At 16.8% G+C, this 15,209-nt stretch overlaps 3 protein-coding genes across 3 annotated transcripts, besides 33 other annotated features; 2 read left to right on the top strand and 1 right to left on the bottom strand. All coding sequences in view use genetic code 6, as the record gives it.

Annotated features, from left to right (window-relative positions):
• Positions 1-216: 216 nt before the first annotated feature.
• Positions 217-264: a microsatellite.
• A 500-nt stretch (positions 265-764) lies between these two features.
• Positions 765-803: a microsatellite.
• A 291-nt stretch (positions 804-1,094) lies between these two features.
• Positions 1,095-1,152: a microsatellite.
• Positions 1,097-1,152: a microsatellite.
• Positions 1,153-1,640: 488 nt separating this feature from the next.
• Positions 1,641-1,708: a microsatellite.
• Positions 1,649-1,716: a microsatellite.
• Positions 1,670-1,717: a microsatellite.
• Positions 1,718-2,366: 649 nt separating this feature from the next.
• Positions 2,367-2,438: a microsatellite.
• Positions 2,367-2,453: a microsatellite.
• An 11-nt stretch (positions 2,454-2,464) lies between these two features.
• Positions 2,465-8,657, bottom strand: IMG5_193810 (PAS domain S-box family protein; the record flags this gene model as incomplete). Its single annotated transcript, XM_004024984.1, has 14 exons — positions 8,469-8,657; positions 8,049-8,413; positions 7,543-7,905; positions 7,362-7,463; positions 6,830-7,304; positions 6,276-6,735; positions 5,852-6,215; positions 5,691-5,758; positions 4,755-5,647; positions 3,914-4,650; positions 3,471-3,862; positions 2,940-3,261; positions 2,620-2,807; positions 2,465-2,572 (listed from the first exon to the last, which is right to left on the bottom strand). The coding sequence occupies exons 5-14, from the start codon at positions 7,147-7,149 to the stop codon at positions 2,465-2,467; spliced, it is 3,852 nt and encodes a 1,283-aa protein (XP_004025033.1). The 5' UTR covers positions 7,150-7,304; positions 7,362-7,463; positions 7,543-7,905; positions 8,049-8,413; positions 8,469-8,657.
• Positions 2,811-2,843: a microsatellite.
• Positions 3,010-3,044: a microsatellite.
• Positions 3,282-3,427: a microsatellite.
• Positions 3,856-3,896: a microsatellite.
• Positions 4,658-4,732: a microsatellite.
• Positions 4,661-4,732: a microsatellite.
• Positions 4,671-4,732: a microsatellite.
• Positions 5,650-5,688: a microsatellite.
• Positions 5,794-5,847: a microsatellite.
• Positions 6,764-6,816: a microsatellite.
• Positions 7,468-7,533: a microsatellite.
• Positions 7,478-7,533: a microsatellite.
• Positions 7,951-8,040: a microsatellite.
• A 17-nt stretch (positions 8,658-8,674) lies between the features above and the next one.
• Positions 8,675-8,738: a microsatellite.
• Positions 8,739-8,913: 175 nt separating this feature from the next.
• Positions 8,914-8,967: a microsatellite.
• Positions 8,968-9,113: 146 nt separating this feature from the next.
• Positions 9,114-9,158: a microsatellite.
• A 726-nt stretch (positions 9,159-9,884) lies between these two features.
• Positions 9,885-9,954: a microsatellite.
• Positions 9,910-9,961: a microsatellite.
• Positions 9,962-10,122: 161 nt separating this feature from the next.
• On the top strand, positions 10,123-10,512 carry IMG5_193800 (ubiquitin, putative; the record flags this gene model as incomplete). Its single annotated transcript, XM_004024983.1, has 1 exon — positions 10,123-10,512. One exon carries the CDS (start codon positions 10,123-10,125, stop codon positions 10,510-10,512), a length of 390 nt encoding a protein of 129 aa, XP_004025032.1.
• Positions 10,513-10,662: 150 nt separating this feature from the next.
• Positions 10,663-10,710: a microsatellite.
• Positions 10,711-11,868: 1,158 nt separating this feature from the next.
• Positions 11,869-11,895: a microsatellite.
• A 4-nt stretch (positions 11,896-11,899) lies between these two features.
• Positions 11,900-11,940: a microsatellite.
• A 976-nt stretch (positions 11,941-12,916) lies between these two features.
• Positions 12,917-12,976: a microsatellite.
• A 169-nt stretch (positions 12,977-13,145) lies between these two features.
• On the top strand, positions 13,146-14,765 carry IMG5_193790 (hypothetical protein; the record flags this gene model as incomplete). Its single annotated transcript, XM_004024982.1, has 2 exons — positions 13,146-13,679; positions 13,764-14,765. The coding sequence occupies 2 exons, from the start codon at positions 13,146-13,148 to the stop codon at positions 14,763-14,765; spliced, it is 1,536 nt and encodes a 511-aa protein (XP_004025031.1).
• Positions 13,692-13,747: a microsatellite.
• An 11-nt stretch (positions 14,766-14,776) lies between the features above and the next one.
• Positions 14,777-14,832: a microsatellite.
• Positions 14,833-15,209: the final 377 nt, after the last annotated feature.

Raw genomic sequence — 15,209 nt, 5'->3', positions numbered from 1 at the left:
AAAAATAAATTAAAAGGAATTATAAAGATATAAATAAAAATAAATTTAAATAAATAAATATAAAATTATATATATTTTACTATATAAAATAAATTTAATCAAATAAAATATTAATTAGAATTTATAAAAAAGTTAATTATATAAATCATAATTTAAAACATTAATAAATAAGAATAATAACATTAGAGAAAAGTTAAAAAATAAATAGATAAGTTCATAATTATTAAAATAAAAATAATAATATATAAAAAAATATTAAATAAATACTTTATAATTAAAATTAAAAATGATAATAATTATATATATATTAACATTTTTTTTTAATTAAAAATAAATAATTTTATTACAAATTTTATTTAAAAATTTTTAACAAATGATTTTAATTATATTCACATATTATTTATATTTAATCATACATTCTTTAACTAAAAAACTTATTCTGTATCTTTTTTATAATTAATAAATTTTTAAAAACAGTTAATATAACAATCTCCTATCGGAACTAATATATTGGATGTGCAACTACTTACACATTATTCAATTCCTTCTTAATAAGCTTTTAAATAATTTTCAGTTTTTTATTCTAAATATAAATACTAATCTTAATAATATTTAGCACATTCTTATGATTTTTACAAATCCTGATTATTTTTGTAACATTCTGATATTGAAAGTATTTTTTTGCGATAAAATTCAAATAATCTTTTTTTAAATATATGTTAAATCATTTATTCGGATTCATTTATGAATTTTTTTTCAATTTCTTTTATTTCTTCTTTTTTTTATTTATTCATTTATTTATTATAAAAAAAATATTTTATATTAAATTAATTTCAATTTATTTATAAATATATTATAAATTTATATATCTGTTTATATATATTTGTTTTTCAGAAAGAAAAAAAAATCAATTAAATCTTCTCTTAAATTAATCATAATTAGTTTTTGCTTTATTGATATTTTATTTAATGTTTAAATAATTTTCACTTTTGTTTTTTATATCTTTATATAGATAAGTCATACATGTAAAGTTTAAAATTAATAAAGCAAAGAACATAGTATTATAAATAAAAAAAGGCATAAAAGGCTAAATATAATTTTTATCTAATTATTTTAATTTTTTATTAACTTTTTTTTATATTTTTATTAATTATTCATTTTATAAATTGTCATTATTTGATAAAAATACACTATTTAATTGCTCAATATCTTTTTTTAGATACTATTTAAATATCAATATAAAATATTAGTTAATACATTAAATAAAATATTCATCAATTTAACTTTAGAAATCTTGCAAATGAAAATCATATATAATATTATTATTTTCTAAAAAAAAAAAATATATGCATTTTTATATCTTTATTTATCGAAAATTAATAAATAAAAATATATTGTTTTTTAATTAAACTTATTACATATAGAAAGTTAATATTTTTAATGGTTAAAAAGCCTTTATATGTAATTATTGAATCGAAATTTGATTGTTCTTATAAACTTTTATTTAAAATATTCACAATTTTTTATTCTTTTTTATTAAAATTAATTATTTCTGGTTTGTCTAATTATTTTAATGTTTTGTCAAAATATTATAATTCTGTTATTTCTAAAAAAAAAACATTTATAATACTTTAAGAATTTAAATAAAATAAAAATATAAATAATTTAAATATATAAATATATAAATATATAAATATATAAATATATATATATATATTTAATTTTTATTTTAATTATTTTTGTTTTGGAATATTTATATGTATTTTATTTTTTTATTTATTTTTTCCAACCAAAAAAAATACTTCTTAAAATATTAAAATTAATGAAAATTAAGAATAAAAATAAAAAGAATTTATTATTTGAATTACTTTTTATCAATTATTTAATTTATATAATTATGATATTGTTTTTCAAAATTAATTTTTTATTGCTAAGACTATATTTTATTTTCGTTTGTTTTTCCTTCTTTTCTATACACATCCTTAGATATTTATATTTTTTATTAATAAAATTATATTTCATTATTTTTCAGGCCTATAAAATATATCATTGTAGTCTTTATATAAAATTTATGAACCACAATTTATTTCATAAGTTATATTAGAAGGTAATAGGAAAGAATTTACATATTAAAAATATAATGAAACAAAAGTTATATAAAAGATTTTAAAAATTATAGACACCATTTTTTTTTGTATATGCTGAAATTAATTAAAAATATATTTGTATTTTTTTTATAAAAAAAAGTATTTTTGGTATTTTTGATTGAAAAAGGATTATATAATAAAAAATATGAAAAATAAATAAAAAAAAAAATTCAATTAATAAATCAAATATTAACATAAAAAATAATAAAAAAAAAATTTTATAAATATTATAAATATATATATATATATATATAATATATATATATATATTAAGAATATATATATATATATGTATATATATTTATAAAAAAATATAATCATATTTTTCTATCTATAATAAATTCTCTAATAAAGTTTCCTATGCTTTTTATTTTAGTCATTTCATCAACAGGAATAAACGATAATAAACATTTAGTTGACCATATCTGAAATATAGAAATATTTAAAATTTATAAATATAATATATATGTACTTCTTTATTTAATTAAGCTAAGAAAGGAGTCCAGCATAGAAAAGAAGCTAGTAATAATAAAATTATAAATAGAATAAGTAATAAAATTCTTTAAACTTTAAATGAATCGAAATATTTGGTCATTTCATCATCAAAAACCTCTTATAAATATCTAAAAGCCGATTTAATATATTTGGTTTAAATAGACACTCAAATAAAAAAAATAATAAAAATAATAAAAATAAAAATAATACTTAGTTCATAGCTTTCAGGAAGTCTCAAAAAATTATAAAAATTATTAGTAATAATACTTACATTTTCATAATTTTTAACTTGATAACCTTAATTTCCAAATTAAGCAAAATCAAAATTTTTATTAGGATTATTTAAAACATAATCATATCTATCTTTAAAATATCTAATTAATTAAAAATATCTTATAATTACAGTAATCATTCCCTAATATTATTTATTTTTATAGAAAAAAAAAATTAATTTTTTTTTTACTTATTTAACAATTCCATTAGCAAAATTATCACATTCTGTCTATGATGCACCTTTTCTATTAACTATTATTTCACATGCATCTTTAAACATTATATTTTCAAAAGAACCTAGATAATCAGCTGAATTAGTATGATATTCTGTATTTCTAGCATGTTCCTTTTTATTTTATTTTTAATTATATAAAAATATATAAAAATATATAAAAATATATAAAAATATATAAAAATATATAAAAATATATAAAAATATATAAAAATATATAAAAATATATAAAAATATATAAAAATATATAAAAATATATAAAAATATATATATATATATATATTTTTACATATATATTTAAAAATAATATTTATTTTTGTTACTTCATGCATTGTAGAATCTATTTTATATAAATAGTTTATCATTTCAGTCATTATTACTTTTGAATTTTAGTTTAAAATAGTAAATTTATCATCAATAAACATTTATCTTTAAGCATTTAAAGTTAAAGAATAATAAGCTTCAGCTATTGTTGTATAATTAAATTCTTTTATTGTTTATTTTAAGACATATATTTGATTTTCTCCCAAAAAATAATTAACAATAAAATATGTTTCTACAAAAATAACTACGAAAGCAATTCTTAATAAAAATCCGATACTTCCTCTATCAGTATTTTTAAATTTTTTCCTTTTTTTACCGAATATAGAACTTCGTGATTCTTAACCTTCTTCTCTATCATCAATAAAGAAATCTACTTCACTATGTATATCATCTATTTTTTTTTTAATATATATATTTTTGTTTTTTATGAATTTTTTATTACCTTCATCATTAGAACCTAATTAAGCTAGGAAATTTTCGCATTTTTAATAGAGATATTTGGCTGTTTTTTCGGGGATATCAAGAAACACTGATAAAATTAATTATTTCGCAAAAATAGTCTTTCCAAGTAAAATAAGTAAAATAAAAGAAAAAAAAATCATAATTACTATTGAAATAATTAAAAAAGTAAGTGAATTATTTCCTATATTATCAATATTAGAGACAATATTATCATTCATAGTATTATAATTATCAAAAAGTTTAAAAATATAATCATTTAATCCATTAAATTATACAAAATATGAATCTGTTTAATCAATTCTAATATCGTTAAAACTAATTTAAGCAATATTATGTGATCTGGATATAATTTATTCAGAAACTGAGTTTACATTAAATTCACTTTGGTTTGTTTATTCTTTGAAATTAACATCAACCAATTTATTTTCAGCAGTAGTTATTTTTTCAATTTAATTATTTAATTACTCTAATTCATTTATTGTAGATCTTAAACTAGTCTATAAATTTACAGCGTCTTTTTCTATTTTAGCATTCTAGTTCATCGTCGTGTCATTTATTTGAGGTATTCGCACTTATAGATTTACTAAGGCATATTCCCTTATATAACATATTATTTCATTAATAGCAGCTATTCTATTTGAAGATAATCTTATTTCTAATATGGTGTTTTATTAATAATTTATTGCTATATTTTTAAGAGCGAAATCTATACTTGCTCTAGATTTATATATACAAATATATACATATACATATATATACATATACATATACATATACATATACATATACATATACATATTTTTTAATATTTTTTTAATTACATTCCTATCATAACAAAAATAATGAACATTGAAAAAATTTTTAATGATCTAATAGCTGTAGATTCTGATTATTTATCGAGTTCTTCGTTTAGTCCTTTTGCGGAGTTAACACCAGCTTACTAATCTGGGTTGTTTTCTTCAACAGGCCCTTATTTTTAGTGTTTATATTTTTATCCTTTTTATTATTATTCTTCTTCTATTTTTTTCTCGTCTTCCTCCTCTTCAGAATCATCGAATTTAAATTTATCTGCATCATGTAATTCATTATTAACTAATCTTAAAGTTCTTATACCTTCTGCGTAGTTTTTCTCAAGGACTATCTCTTTTTCACTTTTATTGTTTTCTAAAATAAACTCATTATTTATTATTTTTGATTTTAGTATAATGACATTGTTTCTGTTTGAATTTAGATTAAAATCAGCAACTTTACTATCATTTATAATATCACTTTACTCATTTATATAATAGGAGGTATTTGCAATTATTTCCGAATATTAACCTGATATAAATTCTCCGTTATAGAGAATATCGGAATCATCTTATATACATAACTTAAATTAAAAACTTTATTAAATTTAAGGCGTTGAAAAAAGATTTTCCTCTCCACTTACAGGTTGCTATTGAGCTTTTTTTATTCCACTTGTATTTCCTATTTTGGACCTCATATTCTTTTAAGGTATTTTATCTTATATTTATTCAATTTTGAATATTCTTCCAATTAATTCATCACCTTTATATTTTAAATTTAGATCTTACATTTGGACATTTACTTTTGAGGTTTTTTCACTTTTACGAAACAGGACAGTGTCCTCGCTAATCTTTGGAAATATATATTCGGTTATACGGCCTTATTTGCTCATATATTCGGTTTTAAATTCATCTAGGTCTTCGAACTTTTTTTTTTTTTGATTTGATTTTTTTTTTTTATTTATTTACAAGTTTATTTATTGATATTTATTCTAAACTTATAGTTTTAATATCTATTCCTAATATATTTATACAAGCTAAAAAAAAATATTAATATATATTTTAATATTAAATATATATATATATATATATATAAATATATATATATATATATATATATATATATTTACATGCTGATATATCTTTTATAATCCCTTTTTCATTTACATGAACTATACCTAAATATTTGATCATTTTTTCTTTCTTAAAAACTCCGAAAAACTCGTTTCCATCTTTTAAAGCATGATATACTGGTTTTATATTAATAATTATTGAAAATATATATTAAGATTTGCTTTTTCCATATAATAATCTATCTTTAGGGGTATAAGTCTTATTTTCGTTTTCTAAATAATGTTTAAGAATATCATCATGATTTTTAGAATATAAATAAGGTTAAAGTATATTTACATTTCTATTAATTAATTCAGCTTTTTAATAACCAAAAAGACTAGCAGCAGTTAAATTACATCCCATAATCTAGCCTAATTTTTCCTATTTAAATCAAAATATAAATATATATTCTTTTTTAAAAAAATAAATAAAAATATTTACTTCTTCTGTAGTCATAAAAATAATACCATCTTCCTATCCATCAATATTAACATCTGAACTATAATTAAAATGAAACTATTTTTTACTATTAAAATTTTATTCCATTTTTGAAGCTTTTTCCAACAACTCAACCCCAGCTTATTTATCATTAAAAATATCAATTAAATATTTCGAATAAATTCTAAAAACTTTTGGTATTTACTCACTTTTTCCTCTACTTATTCTCTTCCAAATATCATCCACTAATAATTTCAAAGGAAATAATTTAGATCCTATATCATATAATTTTGTCAAATCAGGTTTATCATCAGAAAACTAACTCCAAAATTCCATTAATAAAGTAACTGTTTACTCCATAGCAGCTCTAAAATGATTTATTTTTCCTTCTAAAGTTCTCTATTCTCCATAATCGTCACCTTCTTATTTACTCATTTCTGATATTTCTTTTTCAATAGATCGCCTAAATAATAAATATAATAAATAAATAAATATATATATATAAATATATATATATATATATATATATATATATATATAATATTTGAATATAATACTTAATGTAATATAAAGTAAATCTCTCATCTAAAGAGCATTTGAAATTTTCTGCGTCTAAAATTTCATTTAGGGCATGTTATTTGCTTTTTATGACTTTCATTAAAAAAACTGCATAATATATCCTTATTGGAATATTAGTAGGAAATTTCTATATACCAGCTTCATATAATTTAGATATCATTTCTTAACAAAACTAGTATCTTTTATCCGTTTTGGATGTATTAGTGTTTTGTGGACCGTTGTTTTCTTGTTTCTTGTTTTTTTCCAGGCATTATTGGTAAATTTTACTTTTTTTAAAGGACAACTGGAAATTAAACATGTTTTATTATGGAATTCTATATAACCATTAAGTAATTAACCTGATTTAGTCTTTTTCATATCATTTTAAATTAATTTTAATACATAAATCGCATGATCAATTACTTCTTGGGCATCTTGAAATTTATTAACATTTATATTTACGGAAGATTCACTCTATTTTACATTAATATATACGTATTTATTAAATTATTAAAATTTATTAAAAAATACTTTATTTTTATCGGCTGGGTTCATTAATATTATTAAAAATAATAAAGGAAGTCCTATGATCCATGCATATATAATTCCATGAAAAATTCTTTTTTCTGTTAACTTTTATTTATTTTTAAAAAAATAAAGATATTTATATATAAAAAATAAAGGTATTTATATAAAAAATAAATATATATACTTATGCCATTGTAAACATAATAGCTGTCCATATATTAATTGTCGATAAAAAAGACCAAACTTTACCTGTATTTTATTCGTTAAAGGGCGTATTCATATGTAAAAGATAAAATGTTAAAATTGAACCGGCTAAATATACAAAAATTAATACTCCATTATAACCTTAACCAGAAAGAAAATTAAAAAAAACAACTAAAACAGTTTCATAGATAATCAAAGTAAAAATTCCTCGGCTATTTGTCCTAGAATTAACTTTGTTATCATTATGAATTCCATCAAAATATAATAAAGAGAGTAAAAAAGTGAAAAAAACTAACAAAATAAGACATGTAATTCCTGCAGATGCATAAAAAATATGCATTCCCTAAATATAAATTATATACAAAAAATAAATAAAAAAATTATATGGATATATATATATATAAATAAATAAATAAATAAATATATATATATATATATATATATATTTTTATATTTATATTAACGTATATATATATATTAACTTACTATCCAACATTCATTATCTTAATATTATTTAATAACAAAAACATCTTAATCACGTGAATTTTTAACTGAAATGCAATTAATTACTACAAGAAAAGTATCAAGAAAAGGCATATAAAATATAGTAATTAATAAATTAATAATAATTTTTAAAGATGTTACTATTATACCAGTAACAGATTTTTAACGTTTTAATGTGACAAAACAAAAAGAAAACCAAAAGAAAATATCATCACTATACATACGGCGAGAAAAAAAATCACTAAAAACGTATTCCAACCTCCACTGCGATATATTTGGAAAATTCCTATATAACCGAATACTGATGATATATTATTGGCTATTTTTGATTCCCATACTTTGTTTATCTTTTTTTTTAATATTATATTGTTTTTTATTTTCTTATGACTTTTTATTTTATACGTTTGGATGAAATGCGAAAGAATATATTTGACAATATTAAATAAAAATTAATAGACTATTTAATATTTTGGACATTTCGTCTTGCTTTAATATTATATAGAGAAATTCGAAAAATAAACTACGCATATTTCCCGCGAATTTATTCATTGAATTAAATTCTTTTCCTAATAAATTAACAGATTCAGCTTCGTCATTCATATTTTTTGTATTATTTTATTTTTAAAGTAAAATTTATTAATTTACTTTTAAATTTAAAATTATAATTTATTTACATAAATAAGAAAAATTTTGTATTCTTTTTTTTTGTTGTTATTTTTTTTTAAATTGATATGATATTTAATATAAAAAACAAAATTAATATATTATTTATTAAATTAATTAATTTTAATTCAAGTTTAAAATAAATCATAAATTAATTTTTATTTATATAAATAAAAATAAAGAAATATATTAATATATATATATATTAAATTTATACTATATAAATAATAATATTTAAAGCTTAATTTAAGATTTAATTATAAAAATTTTAAATAAAATTTTTAAAGCAGAATATAAAAAAATATTATTAGTTTTTTTTTTAATATTTTCATAAATTTGCAATATTCTTTCTAATCTTTATTTTACTTGAAAATTGAGTTAAATAAATAAAATAAATAAAGTATAATAATAATAAAAAAGCAAAATAATTATATAATCTTAGTAATTTTATACAAACAAACTTTATTCATTATAAAAAAGCAAATTCCTAAATTTCTATTTCTTTTAATAAAAGAATAGATGATCAAAACTAATTTTGATAAAATGCAATAATCAATAAAATTTAGCTAAAATATCTTAATTTAAGGTTAAAAGTTATCATAAATGCAGTCAAACATAGCATTGTCCTACAAAACATAATAACTAATAATATTAAGAAAAAATTAAAAATACATACATATTAACAATAATAAAGTATCTTAATAAGAATATTATTAAAAAAAAATACATATATTTATAATTATATAGATATTATGTTTAGTAAATAATAAATACGCAAAATTTTTATAAATCAATTTTTTATATATATATTATATATTAGTCAAAAATTATTTGGTATACTAATGTAAAATAGAATTGTATTTTAAGTTTAAATAAATATATTTTAATTTTTGAAATTACATAAATTATTAATTTTAGTTTTTATATATAAAATTATATTATTTAGAAAATATTTAAATCCTTTGTAAGATTATAAAGATAATTTAAGAAAAATAAATTAAATATAAAAATTTATTCTAGAAAATAATTAATATAATATATACTTAATATATTTAAGTATGAGGTTTTTATATATCTTGATATTTTTTAAAAAAGTAAATTAAAATTCATTTTTTTTTTGAATTTTTTATTAATAATTATGTTAATAATACAAAAATATATATATATATATATATATATTTATATATTTATATATATATTTTTATACATATATTTTTATATATATTTTATACTTTTCTTTTAAAACTTTTTAAATTTAATTTTTTTTTTATATTAAATAATTAGAAAGTTAAAATAAAAAAGATTAAATATATACATTTAAAAAAAATAAAATAAAAAATATTTATATTATTAATATAAAAGAAGAAAATAATTTAAAAAAAACAAAAAGAAAATGTAAATTTTCGTTAAAACTTTAACAGGAAAAACCATTACTTTAGATGTTGAAGCTTCTGATTCAATTGAAAATGTAAAGGCAAAAATTTAAGACAAGGAAGGAATTCCACCAGATTAATAAAGACTTATTTTCGCTGGTAAATAATTAGAAGACGGCAGAACTCTTTCTGATTACAATATTTAAAAGGAATCCACTCTCCATTTGGTTTTGAGATTAAGAGGAGGTGCTATGGAACCCACAATTGCTGCTCTTGCTAAGAAATACAATTGTGAAAAGAAAGTTTGTAGAGATTGTTATGCTAGATTACCCCCTAAAGCAACCAATTGTAGAAAAAGAAAATGCGGACATTCTAATTAATTAAGAATGAAGAAGAAACCAAAGGAGTGATTTTTAAGTTTATTTTTTAATAAAAAAAAAAATATGAAGATTTAATATATTTACTCCAAAAGGATTTTTTAATTTTTTATTTTTTTAAAAAAAAAATAATAATAATGCGGAATGCACTATAATTGCTTTTTGTAAATATATTAAATAATATTTTTTTTTTTTTTAAGTATTTTATTTATTTTTTATACAGTTTTTTTTATATTTAAATTTTACCTTATATTATATTTAACTAATATATATATATATTATGTTTTTGTTATTTCTTTTTAATAAATTATATATTTAAATAATTTATTTTTATTTAATTTATAAATTATCTTAATTTTATATTATATGAGATTCATAATATTTTCTTTAATTTAATTAATAATAAATTATTAAACTTTTATTTTTTTAAATACACAATTTTTTTTTTTAAAAAAAGTATCTCTTATATTCTAATAGCTTAAAAAAGTATATTAAATTATCCAAAAATATATTTTATCTGTATAATTGTTAATATTTTTAAAATTACTATTGATTATTTAATTTTTAAACTAATTAAATGTAAACTTTTAATTTTTTTGTTAAATTAATCCACTTAAAACATTCAATGTATTTTTATTATTCGAAATCCCAATATTATCATAATTTAAACCAAAATCTATCTAATCATAAATTCTTTTATTAATCTTTTACTTATTTATTTTATTTTTAAACTTAATTAAAAAAAAAGGTAAATATTCGCATTATTTTTTTCCAATTAAGTTTTTAACAAAAAATTATAGAAAATATAAAATAGAATTTTTTTGAAAAAAATAGTATATTGTTTTGATTAAATCGTTAGAATTTTTAAAATCTAATTTGTGTCGAAGTTTTATTTTGTAAGACATATTATATTTAATTAATTGCTTTAATAATTTTTTTAAATCCTTTAAACTTTTTATTTTGATTTTTAATATATGTTAACAATAACCATAAATTAAAAAGACTCAGACTCATAAACTAAAAATAAAATGATTCTAATGATAAACATATTAAATTAATTTTATTTTAATTAATAATGAATTAAATAATAAGTAAAAAAAAAAATCAATAATTTTATTTATAAAATAATTAGATTTTTATGTTAATAAATAACAATAAAAAATTATTTATTCATATAAAACTAATAATTATAATTTTAAAAATAAATTTGAAACAAAAAATATAATAAATTTACGAATAGTCATAATATATAAAGAGAAAAATAAAGTGATAAATATATAAATAATCAAATAAGTGAAAAAAAAAAGTAATTATAAAAAATATTTTATAATAAAATAAAAAAACAAGTAAAAAAATTATAAAAGAATTAATTGATTTTAAATTAAACAGAAAAAATTCAAAAAAATTCAAAAAAATGCATATAAAATAAAATAATAATAATAAAAAATAATTAATAAAATACATTTAAAAAAAATGAACCTAAACCTATAAAAAAAGCAATCAATAAAAATATTATTTTTAGGCGAAAGTGGAGTAGGCAAAACATCAATAATATAAAGTATAATAGACAAAAAAAATTTCCTAAAATATACAACAAATACAAGTAAAAAAAAATACTAATTTAATTTTAAATAAAATAAAAGTTAATTTAGATTTAAAGCCTTTTATAAAAGAAATAAATGGTAAATAAGTTGATATTTTATTTGTAGATACACCAGGATAAGAAAAATATAAAACAATAACAAAATAAGAATATAGAAATGCGACTGTTTTAGTTTTGGTTTGTTCTGTAGATGATATTAATAGCCTTTAGTAAATAAAACACCATGCGAGGTCGTTTTTTTGTAATTATAGGAATGATTTTTTGGGAGATTAGTATTTACCTCTATTAATTGTATTGAATAATAAAATAGATATTTTAAAAAAGCATTATTGTGATAAAGATTGTATGGAAGAAATTAATTAAATTTTGGATCATAAATAAATTTATAAAGATAAATATATCAAATTATTTGATGTTTCAGCTAAAAGTGGATAAAATATAGATAATTTCATGAATTTTGTCATGTAAGAGTTGGATAAAGAAGGGATTGTAGATATTATTATTGAAAATAACAAATAATTTACAATTTAAGAAAGTCAAGTTGATTATAATAAAAGTAAATGCTGTTGATATTCTTATTTATTTCAAAAAAATAAATATATAAATGTATTATATATAATTAATTTCATATATATATATATATATATTAAAATCATATTTTTTTAAAAAAAATGTCACCCTATTTTCTAAAATAAATTATTTAAATAATAAATTTATGTTGTTTTTGTTTTTTTTTTTTTATATATATATAATTATTTTTTTTCGCATTTTTTTTGGTAATATAAATATATTCTATTTTTAATTTTTTTTTTTTTTTTATTTTAAATTAAATATGAAAATGTTTTTAATTAAATGAATTTTTTTTAGAAAATATAATTAATTAATTAATTTTTTGTTATTTTTTATAAAAATATTTTAAAAACTGAAATAATATAAAAGTAAATACTTTATTGTATGAAACAAATACAAAAAAATACAAAAAGTAATATAATTTTTTTTAATAAAAAAATAATATTATTTATTAAACAAAAAATAAATACATAAAATAATAAATAAAAGCAATATGTTAGTAAAAGAATCAAAAAATAATTAAAAACTGCCTTAATTTAGTTAATATTATGACTAATTTACAAATACATACAAAATAATATTCCTAGTAGCAATATCCTAAGGTGTACTCTCTTTATCAGAGTTAGGCATAAGTTTTCTTTATAAAGACGATTTTAAGCTAAGTCCATCATAAGTTTCCATTCTGTAAAGCTTAATTGGACTTCCATGGATATTAAAACCCTTATGGGGTGTAATAAGTGACACATTTACAATATTTGGAGATAGAAGAAAAAGTTATATTGTTATATTTTCATTATTAAGTTTTTTTTTATGGATAACTTTAGCTTTTTTTGTCAAAAACATTTATGAGGGAATATTTGTACTTTTTTTAATTTAATTTTCAAATGCCTTTAATAATGTAGTTGCTGAAGCTTTATTAGTAGAAATTTCTTAAGAAAAAAGCATAAAAAATCAACTTAATGATATATAATAATAAGCTGAAGCTTCAAAAAATGTCTCTTTATTTTTTGGAATAAAAAGTTTTGGTGTAAAATAACACATATATATATATATTCTATATATATATAATATATATATATATATATATATATATATCTTTTTTTTTATTAAGGTTCTTATTTCTTCTTTTTTAGGAGGTTATTTATTATAGTTCTATGATAAACATTATATTTTTGCAATTACGGGTTTATTTCCTTTATTTTTATGTATAGGAACATTTTCTACATTTTTTACAAAAGATAAAGAATAAGTTAATGAAAATAATAAATAAAAATTTAAATCAAAAGATTAAATAATTACATTTATAAGTTTTATAAAAAAGCCTTTTATATATAAACCTATAATTTTTATTTTTTTATTTATGATGACACCAACTTCTAATACTACAATTTTTTTTTTTTATACAAATAAATTACATTTTTAGCCTTCTTTTATGGGATAACTAAAATTTGTGCATGCTTTTGCGAATATATTGGCACTTTGGGGCTATAATAAATACCTTAAGAGTATTTAATTTAAAAAATAGTTTATTTTTTCGACTTTTTTATGCGTTTTTTTAGGCTTGTCTTAACTTTTATTAGTTACTAGATATAATTTAAAAATAGGAATTCCAGATAAAATATTCTGTCTTGGGGATTCTATTATTATTTAAATTATTGGCGAGATAAATATTTTACCAATTTTAATTTTAGCATGTAGATTGTGTCCGAAAAATATAGAAGGAACTATGTATGCAATGCTTATGAGTACGATTAATTTCGGGAGTCTAATTGCAGGATAATTAGGTGGATTATTTACATATTATTTGAGAATTACTGAAACTAATTTTGATAATTTATGGATTTTGGTAGTTATTGCAAATGTTACTACGGCTATGCCTTTGCTTTTTATTAATATGATTGACACTGATAATTTATAAGAAATTTAATAATAAGAATAAGAAGAAAATAATGGATTTTTAGAAGAGAATTCTGATAATTTAGAGGAAAATTGTGAATTTTAAAAGGGGAATAATTTTTAATAAGAAGTACAAAATAAAGAAATTTATAATGAAGAATAAATATTAAAAGAAAAATTAAATTAAAAAGATGATAAAAATTATAGTTATTGTTGAAAAATTTAATCATATATATATATATATATATATATATATATATATATATATTTATATATATATATATTTGTTATTTATTCTTATAAAATATAAAAAAACATAATTAATATTTTTAAGTATAAAAATATATTAAAATAAGAAAAAAATAAAAAATGAATTTTTGTAAAAAATATTTTTTTTCAATCAAAAAAAAAATTATTCTCGAAAAACTTCAAAATTACAATAGCATAAATACACTAATTTTAAGTACTAGAACTACCTAAGATTGTTTCAAATTATTTTAAGAAAACAAAGACATTATAAGTGGAAATAATTGTATTCTTTTATTAAAAATAATATTAAGAAATTATAAAAAAAGCGAATTTATATTAGAAAAAAATGAAATTTATTAATAAATAATCACAAAGGCATCTTAAAATTTAAAAGATTTTAATAAATTATGTA

This window comes from Ichthyophthirius multifiliis (assembly GCF_000220395.1).
Source record: "Ichthyophthirius multifiliis unplaced genomic scaffold scaff_1120509251391, whole genome shotgun sequence".
Classification (NCBI taxonomy): Eukaryota; Ciliophora; class Oligohymenophorea; order Hymenostomatida; genus Ichthyophthirius; species Ichthyophthirius multifiliis.
This window is presented reverse-complemented; position numbering and strand designations above follow the sequence as displayed.